The sequence below is a fragment of the Protomyctophum bolini genome (genome assembly GCF_963924005.1).
Source record: "Protomyctophum bolini genome assembly, chromosome: 14".
Taxonomy (NCBI): Eukaryota; Metazoa; Chordata; class Actinopteri; order Myctophiformes; family Myctophidae; genus Protomyctophum; species Protomyctophum bolini.
In genome coordinates this window covers 13650114-13659806 of record NC_137875.1, presented here as the reverse complement: position 1 = coordinate 13659806, position 9693 = coordinate 13650114, and the positions used below count along the sequence as shown (strand labels likewise).

At 42.6% G+C, this 9693-nt stretch overlaps 1 protein-coding gene across 1 annotated transcript; it reads right to left on the bottom strand.

The window, feature by feature from the left end:
* Window positions 1–2491: 2491 nt before the first annotated feature.
* On the bottom strand, window positions 2492–8303 carry polh (polymerase (DNA directed), eta). Its single transcript, XM_080781416.1, has 10 exons — window positions 8096–8303; window positions 6903–7037; window positions 6235–6473; window positions 5719–5894; window positions 5482–5585; window positions 5208–5327; window positions 4703–4826; window positions 4409–4474; window positions 4047–4219; window positions 2492–3831 (listed from the first exon to the last, which is right to left on the bottom strand). The coding sequence occupies exons 1-10, from the start codon at window positions 8230–8232 to the stop codon at window positions 2748–2750; spliced, it is 2358 nt and encodes a 785-aa protein (XP_080637542.1). The 5' UTR covers window positions 8233–8303; the 3' UTR covers window positions 2492–2747.
* Between the last annotated feature and the right edge of the window lie 1390 nt (window positions 8304–9693).

The window sequence follows — 9693 nt, the reverse complement described above, 5'->3', positions numbered from 1 at the left end:
CGCCGTATAAAATGCAATGTTTCTCCAAAGAGATGCAGCTTGACGTGTGTGTTGATGTTGCATCATGCGTGTACTGTATTATTATGCAACGCAAACTGCCCTGTTTAATGTAATCATTTTGGTTGGAGGTAGTTAATGTTGTCTTATTCCTGACGTTACTGATCTCTATTAGGGTTTAATTAACAGTGCCTAATGATGATGGAACTACCGTTTTGAGAAAACTTCCACCACAACCTAAAGTTTTACAACTGAAGACGCGAGTAAAACTGAAGTAGCAGTGGTTCTCAACCTGTGGGTCGAGACTGCCATATAAATGTTCTTTTCCTCCCAGAGGACAGTGAAGTGACAATTTAAGAACTTTTCAATACCGCATCAATAATAATCAGGAAACTACTATAAAAACTGGTCAAACATCGGCCAAATTGTCAAATTATATGAGGAAGAAGCAGGGTTTTTTTGTTGCTATTTTTCAAAATGTTTATCTATGGAACCGAGTCAAACTAAATTGAATGCTTCAACTTGTACATTCCCAGTATCAGGGTTGGGGGTGGGTGGGGCTTGTCACAGCCTGATATGGTTGAGAACCACTGCTCGAGCCTAGAGGACATGGGGAAGCATGTCTAGTTGTTTGTTAAAGGCTGTGTTGGCCTTGACGACTGTCTTGTGTGCACAACGGAGGTGTGTGAGACTTTGGCCTGTTTCGTTGCACCTCGATCATTGTAATGCCCTACCTAGCGAATGCCTATGTGTGTGTGTGTGCGCAGATGGGCTGGGGGGGGGGGGGACGGGGGGGGGGGGGGGGGGACGGACGGACAAAAAGAATGTATTTGAACCAAAATATTTTATTAGTCTTTACTATAAAAGTTTGATTTTTGCATCTGAGGAATTTGTTTTATAGATTTGTAGTGGCTTTGAATTTTACAAAACCGGAAAAATACATTTTAGTTTTAGATCGCATTTTCACTTTTTTGAGACCACAGATTTTATTTTCCTTTTTTAATTGAAGGTTATATATTAATCCATTTTGGGGTGAAGTAGGATATATATTTATGTACAATTACAGTTTGTATATTCCTGGTGTACATAAATAATAAAAGTTTTATCTCGTTGCAATCTTGTGTTTTCTCTGTGTCATACTGCCATCAGGCATACACACGTGTCTGTATTTGCTGTTTTCTTGTCGGTCTTCTTGTCTAATGTCTATCATTCATTCCCAGGTCTCATTCAATCAGCATTTGTTATTGTCCCTTATCCCCGGCTTATACCAACAACTGTAATGTCAAATCCTTTGAGCTAGCTAGGTTTAGTGTTATCACCCATCAACTGTTGAGCGGTCACCATGGCAAAGCATGATTCGGTACAATGGTAAAGGTTTGAAAGGTCTTTCCCTTGTGTTTCATCATCTTGACAGACCGGTGGCTCTCTCATTTGTTTCACTGGCTGATGTAACATGGAAGAAACATCTGAGAGCTGTCAGCTATACAAGTATACACATGCATTGTTTACAACACTAGTGTTCTTCAGCACAGAAAGAATTGGAAGAAAACACAAAAGCAGCATGTGACTCACCCCACAGTGCACCTGTCATTCTTAACCCACAGGCAAACCTTTTCGGTTCAGTTATGTCAAACCATTTGATAAACTACCCATGTTTAGAATTAGGACTTAATACTACAAACATGGGCACATTGTAATGTAATGTTGATTGATTGTACATGGCACTCTTCAATTACGCCTTACTACTGTGTATAGTCTAAGTAAGACAGAATTTAACCTGCTTCTGGAGTCATGGATTACATTAGTATATTGTGGGGCATTTAATGCAATTTGCTATTAGCCTTGTTTTTCTAAAAGCCCTTTCAAAGGCTTATCATCCGGTGAACTGCTGCTATGTGTAAGTGAGATTAGTTGACGTCACTTCCTACTAGAATTCTACCAAATAAAAACAAACTGATAGCTATCATTTCACAGCTGCCAAGAGGGATGCCATGTTTTGTTTATAATCAGTCAATATCAATGTCTTTCGCACTAGTCTTCTTTCATAATAAGTACAAGTATTCAGTCACTCTCTGTATTACTATTGGACACACCATGACATTATTATTAATAAAAGTACAAAAATAGAAAAATGTATGTCCCTGTTAGCAAATCCAGAGGAAATTAAATGGCCAAAGCTTTAACTCTGAATTATAGACTGGAAAGCAAAATAAATGTAGAACACATTATGTACTGTAGCATTGGTGACATCTAGTGGCGAGTCAGAATTTAACTCAAACCAAACGCCTAATTGTCCAAATTAAATTCAGTTTCACACATGTTTTTCTCTTTTCTTTGATTTCATCAAATGTTAAAATATAGCACAATACCAGGTACCAAGTTGTATAGTACATACATTTAAAGCAACAATTATCTTTTTAATTAAAACATATTTATTTTATTCAAAAGTAGTTTGTGAAAATTAGAATATATTTAACAGATTCATATGAGAAGTTGGGAAGAGGGGTAGAATTAGGACGCAAAAATCAGTGGTCCTCCAACGGTCGTGCTTAAGCCCTATATACTTATATACTTTGTAATATAACAAATAGTGAAAATAGCCAATCTACAAGCTGGTACAGTATGGCTTTCTTTTGTTTCAGTGGTCAAAACAGACATTTGTCATAAACGTGTTAGGCAACTGATCCTTTATGAGAGAAATATAATGTGGTGGTAATAAATGTCCAATATTGTTGTACATAATTATGTTCTCAGTTCCTCTTGAAGAAAGAGTCCAGTGTGCCTTGGCTGTCCCCCTGGGTGCGCGGCCGTTTTGAATGCGGTCCTGACTGGCCCCTGGACTTTGCCTTGCCTCGAGTAGATGACCGCGGGGTACCGACTCCTCCCGCTCTGAGAGAGGGTCCCGGGACGACCGAAGGTGAGGAGGTGGTGCCGGTGGATGTGGAGGAGAATGAATTCTGAAGGTCCAGGGCAAAGTGGTAATCTTTGTGTTCAGGCATTTCCCAGGCAAGCACATCCTGGCCACAGTGTTCGCAGGTGATGAGGTCCTCTCTGGCCAGGCTAGGAGGATGCCGAGAGGGGTCAGGAGGGTCACTGAGAGGTGGAGAATCATCTGGCATTAAAGGCTGGGATTTTGGGGGGGGAATACCCACCGAGTCGCTGAACTCTGAATACTGCTGTGACTCAGAGGGCAAGCATTGTTTTATCTCAGCCTGTACATTTGCGGTAACGTCACATGATGACTCAAACCTCACAGGGTCTCCAGAGCTTTCTGCTGGCGCCATGTGTCCAGGCCTATTTTCTGTTTCACGTCGGGTCGAGGCCAGTGGGTTAGGCTGTGAGCTCATTTCAAGTCTCTTCCTGTGGAAGAAAGAGGAGACGCCGGTAGTGGGGCCAGCCGTGACGTTCGCTGCAGAAGCAGAGTGAGACTGAGAGGAGAGCCCGGGAGAAGAGACAGGAGCCTTCTCAGATTGTCCGTCAACGGCAGAGGATGGCACCGACTCAGGACAGGACGGTGACGGAAATGTCCGTCCGGCGCCTCCGTCGTCTGCACACTCGCCCACCCTCTCCACCACAGCGACGTCGTCTTCCGCCAACCTCCGCCTCTGTTTCTCAGCTGCCTTCTGGAAGAGGGACTGGATGGTGCTGCCAGTTTGCTTGGACGCCGGCTCATTTTTGAGCCCAGGAGATGACTGCGTGGCGCCCTGAGTGGCAGAGAAGAGACTCTGGGTGGAAGTAGTGACGTCGCTGGACAGGAAGCCACCAATTCCCGCATTTGTGGGCGCATCGCTGAACTTGCTGGCCGACAGGTGGAGCAGGGTGAGAGGTGGACTCCTGAGGAATGGATGCAGGGACAATGTAATAACAGGATTAGCTGAACCAGTGACAATAACCACTTAGTCCACTTTGTCATATGATAAATAACGAATATAACCAAACTACAAGCTTATAGATCTGCATTTTTTGGTAAAGTGTCAATAATTTACCCACAATTGGGACGCCAGGATTGATGTAGCTAAGTTGTATTTGACGTGCAGTATCATTTTTACCATGCCGCCTGGTGGTTTCCTGCTGCGTTGAGACTCTTGATGATGGCAAAGCTGTCGGTGGATATTCTGGTAGTGTCGTAGCGTGCTAAAGCACAGGAGCGAGAGTAACTGCTCTGCTTCTTGTCCCCCATCTGACGGACGCCAACCGTCAACAGCTTGGCCACCCGACCGTTCTGCAAGACAGAGAACTGGTCAAAAACATTCTGCAGTCATGTGAGACACTAGATAGAAGAGAGAAAATACGTGAATGCTGAGTGATAACAGATTAGGAAGAGAGCGGGGAGGGTGTGAGAAGACAACACACTGTCTGCAAAGACAAAAAGAGAGAATGACAACATGAAGATGAAATGACAGTTTCTCACCATCTCTCTGTCCTTGGTCAATCTCTCCTCCAGCTCCAAGGCCAGCTGATGCAGCCAGTGCTGAACCTATACAGAGGTTATTGTTTACTTACGGTACATCCACTACAATAGCACCTACAGTAAGATCACTAATGGCATTATGGGAAATATGACATGATACTGTATGTTTGTTCCAGCACAGTGCAAATACGTGTTGTGGATGTGTTGCATCCCTATGCAACCACAACAGGGGTGGGATAGTAGACTATTTATTTTTAAGCAAAGTCCCGCTGGTATAAGACAAAGGAACAGTACCTGCTCTTTGGTACAAAGTGACGTCTTCCCAGGGAAGTTCTTACTGCAGCCGATAGACTGTGGAAGCTGTCTGGGTTTCACTGCTTCAAAGTCAATCCCCCGACACAGGTCGTATAACCAGTTACTGCAAGGGAGAGAGATGACATGCTAGTGAGGTTGAACCATAAATAAATCCTGCACCGATATCACTATCAGTGCAGCAATAGTTACATTGCAAAGGAAGCAATGTAAACTTATATTAAGCTAATTCTGCCAAATAAGTCACATAAAGCTAAAAAACTATTTTACTGCTCTATTGTAAATGAAAAATTAGCGAGGTTTGTAAAATGTTGAAGTTAAAAGGAGAATAATATGGTGAAATTATTATTTAATTTGTTTGAAAATGCTCTACTCCGGAATCAAATTAATTGCATTAATAATAAGTGGCTGATATAATCCTTATGTCATGTGTCTTCTGACTCTGAAATCAATCTCTCTGTTTAACTGTTGATAATGAGTGGCTTACCCAGTTTTGTCTCCAAAGTGCTGCCCCAGTTGAGCCTGAGAGAAACGGGTGAGCTCACCCATGTTCTCCACCCCAAGGGTCTCTGTGATGGAGGCACCCATCTTACCCCCGAGGTTACGGCTGGTATGTGGCAACGGAACAAACACTGTTAGTAAATTAATCAGTAATGTAGTGATATAGCGACCTCAATCCTAACACCAGGCACCGGTCAGTTATGATGTAAAATTGTACAAAGGAAGCCATTCTCTGCTGCAGAGCAACATTCTGTACTCACATCTTGCCGACTGGTAGAGTGCTAAAGAGCCCTGGCACCGAGTCTAAAGGAACAACAGTCTGGCGGTTGGGTTTGTTCAGACCACAGGATAATTTGGCAATCACCTGAAAAGAGGACAGTAAAATGACGGCCATATTATTTCAATAATATAGTGTTATTATTAATAATATAATAAGTTACTGCTCACTAAAATCCCTATTCTATCCTTTGGTATAATGAAAGGAGAGACGCTCTCACCTTGTTGTGAGATATCCCTGCTGAGCAGCGGAAGCCTGTGTCCTTCTCCACCGCCGCTCTCATCTCCTCCACAATCAGCGCTCCCACAGCCAGCTGCAGTTCTGCACAGCTCTGCCCCAACGACAAGTCGGGCAGGGAAGCCAACCACTGCTGCACACCGCTGGACCTACGCTCCTCTAAGGACGGGGAGAAGAAGGCATTTAGGGTGGAAAGACACTGAAGGTACCATTTAAGATTTCTTCTTTTTGAACTATTATACAAATCATCCTATCCTTTCTAGCTCTTTTGTGAACCAAATCGTGGCAGATGAATCTCTTCAAACCCAGGTTGTAGTCTTGTACTTTGCAATAAGCACAAAGCTTCAGCTTGTGCCACAAAACTCCAGCCATAAACAAGTATGGAACTGTGCATACAGTATACTGTTTTAAATATCAGCCCCATCTTAATCTAAGCCACTTTCTTATCCTATGGTCTGCAGTTGTGATTATGGAAATAAACGTTCTGTTTATACCCCACCTTTATCTGCTGCTATGTCGTCTGAAGATGTGTCGTGTTCAGAAGATGCTTCAGGGTAACCCTGGATGTACGTGGCTTTCAGCAGGTGAGGTCCGATCCGTTGGTCCGAGTCGGCCATGTCTTTCAGCCTCTGCTGGACGGCGGCGGTCAGGTCCATGTACGCCTCATCGATACTGGCCCTCTCTATCACGGCGAAGCGGGACATCACTTCGATCACCTCCACGCTAGCCTCCCTGTAACTGCCCAGGGTGGTGCCGCGCGCTTAGAATCCTCTGTGGTAAAAGAGTCTGATAAATGACTATTAAAACCTATTTCGACCTGAGGACGATTATATAAATGGCTTCTAAATCCTGACAGTTTGCTGAAAAAAACCTATGTTTCTATGTTAGTGGTTCGTTCTCAAGCATTTTCCTGTCAAGGACCCACAAGATTTTATGTAATTGGCCGCCGACCCCCATCTGAAGATGTGCTGTTCCAGTGACCCGCCCAGAAGCAAAGATTTGAGTTAAAAACGTTCGCTCTGAAATAATATATATTCAAAGATTTTCACTACATTTTCACGATTTTTCAAAAATAGCAGACCTAGAAGCTTGTAGATCTATTTTTCAATTGCTAAAATATAGCATAATGCTTAAATGGCTATTCTAAGTGTTGCAGGATGAACTTACAGTGTCAGGTCTGCTTTCCCATGGGACTCTCGTACCCGGGCCACCTGGAGGTCTGGGCACAGTTCCTTTGCATCATCCGCCCACATGTTCCTGGTGACACCATGGGCCCTGGCCTCGTAACTCACAGCTATGATACTGGCAGAGAATAGGATTATTGATTGGGAACCATTTATTTTATACAATATCTCGTGAACATCATACCGAACATCATACCCCTCACTCAGGTGATCAAGTCCCGACTTACGTCCCAGTAGCTACCCTCGATCAGACCCACTAGGGAAAGACCATGGCCATACAATCCGTTGGAACCACTCCGGAACTACTATGCCGGGACTGAGAGGTACAATTCTGGCATGTGGAGGGACTAGGCTCTGTGGGTTGCGGCGGTTGCCTCCTGTCCGGGCCCCTCCTACCCTACGTCTCACAAGGTCCACTCCTGCTCTCATCACTCCTGCAGGCCTCATCGAAGGTGTGTGTATGTGTACGTGTGTGTGTGTGTGTGTGTGTGTGTGTGTGTGTGTGTGTGTGTGTGTGTGTGTGTGTGTGTGTGTGTGTGTGTGTGTGTGTGTGTGTGTATATATATATATATATTCAAACATAGCCTATCTTTAAGTTTGCCATTAGACCATTGCCATTGTGAGCTTGGAGATCTGATATGAGAACATTATGACTTTTTTATCTTGATATATTTTTTTATTTAATTGCCCCACCTATGACATGCCCCAAAATAGGAACACCAGGGTTGTCATGTGGTTCTGTAGATCTGGTTGTACTAGGAGTGTATAGGGCTACAGCTACACAGTAAAACTCATTCTGGATCTGATTCTGATATGATGGAATCATGGAATCAATATCATCAATCAAATCCCATTGAGATATAATCAGAACCTCCGCATTCCGTTCTTACACTGGGAGTCTATGCTAGTCAAGTAATAGCCCCTCTCGGCACCCCCTGGGTGAGCGAAGGAATGAGCTCACCCAGGGGGTTCCAAGAGGGGCTAGTCAAGTAAGTGACGTAACTCTCTCTCTCTCTCTCTCTGAAATAATTGCACTCTCTCTCTCTCTGAAATAATTGCATTCATGTACCGACATTCTTCTAGGCTAGGGCTATGCTGGGCTAGATCAACTAGGTTAGTGAGTAGGACTGTGGCGTTGTTGTTAACAGGATCACTACTATGTATTTAGACACTCACCCGCCTCCCTTCCAGGTCTTGTACTGAGCAACAACACAAGGTTTGTTCTTCAGCGCTGGGTTTACTCTCTGTTCAACCTGCACGTAGAAACAGTCCATGTCCACCAGAGCCACAACCCTCTCCTTGCCATAGTCCATCACTGACTCCGTGGTGTCACTGTCAGTCACAACATTAGGGATGTTGATGATGTTGAAAGTATACGTTTCAATAACAGATACTTTTACTTTCGTATTCCGCGGCGCGGGGTCCTCTAATGTTGTATAAAACGTCATCAATAATCGACGAAGTAAAGGCAACTGCAGTACTGTACTGCACTGGTACTGCACCCCCGATCAGAGCAATTCATAATTTAGCCAGTAGATGTCACACTTTTACATTATAGGCCTACATGATGATCATGATGCATAAGCCAGGTAAGTCAGCACTCAGGCAGCAATCATGTATTTTGCATGCAAGCCACACAGCTTTTCGTGAGTATTATTATTCCTTATGTGTAGGTTCCAACAGTCAAAAGCTCAGAGTGTTAATTTGAGCTGTGTATTTTACTATTTTTTCACTTGAACAACATTTCAGAGAGAGAAAGGACCTGATGAACAGAGAGCATTTTATGTTTGGACCCATGGGTTGTGTCTTGATATTCAGGGGTTTATCACTAGATTAGAATAAGTTTTGCCACAATCAGTCAAATGAAATTTCTTGTTCTAACGTTGACTTATTTTGTCAATAATAACAAGTGCAGACACCAAAGCCACATATTTTAATGTACAATATAACAATCATTTAACATGTCGACAATAAACAGGGGTTAACTGGGGACAGGGAGGAACTCTTTATATCGTCAGCACACTCTATAGAGGATTATCACAATTAGGAGTATAGCCTATAACAAAAGTCAACAGAAAGTGAAGAATGTATGTATGGATAGGATAGGCTACGCCTACGTAATACTAACAAATTCAACTATTAATCAGTTTAGTTTTCTGGCCACCCTAAAACAAAACAAAAAACAATGAGACTGACACAATTAAAATACGTTAATGACACGTGGTGAGCTTGTAGAAATACACTGTCTTACGACAAAGAATAACATAGGGCTTAAGTGGTTAAATTGTGTGTTTGGTCTTATTATATTAATTGTACCCCATTATATTATGTGTAGGCTATCTTATTATTATATTGTAAATTAACATTCACCAACTTTAAAAAAACGTTCATTCTATTCCTCATTTTATTTCATTTCATAAATTGAAATTATTGTTTCTTTCAATTGATTGATTGAATACTTTATTAACAGTTTGAAAAAAAAATAGACAGAGGTACAACAGGTATACATTAATGCTAAAAGGATAACACAAAAGAGCCCTGAGGGCTTGTTTCCATTGTGGTCCTGCATTATGAAGTTTTGATTGATTTGATTTGAACTAATAATAGAGTTTAGTTAATGTCTAACTGGGTCAATGAAACCACCATAACATGCTATCTCGTAGGATTAATAAATGCTAGAGCAGCTTTTATGACAGGAGCTAAAGGGTCAAAATGACGAAGAGTCCGTCTAGATGTAATCGAGGAACATCAGTTCTAGGTGGTCTCGATCTTCA

What these genes read in the sequence shown, in the direction of transcription:
- polh (XM_080781416.1), bottom strand. Translation starts at nt 8,232, where the DNA reads ATGGACTATGGCAAGGAGAGGGTTGTGGCTCTGGTGGACATGGACTGT. An exon ending in GGGAAAGCAGACCTGACACT is followed by an intron (nt 6,474 to 6,902) that starts GTAAGTTCATCC and finishes CACCCTGGGCAG; the next exon opens with TTACAGGGAGGCTAGCGTGG. An exon ending in GGAAACCACCAGGCGGCATG is followed by an intron (nt 3,832 to 4,046) that starts GTAAAAATGATA and finishes TCCATTCCTCAG; the next exon opens with GAGTCCACCTCTCACCCTGC.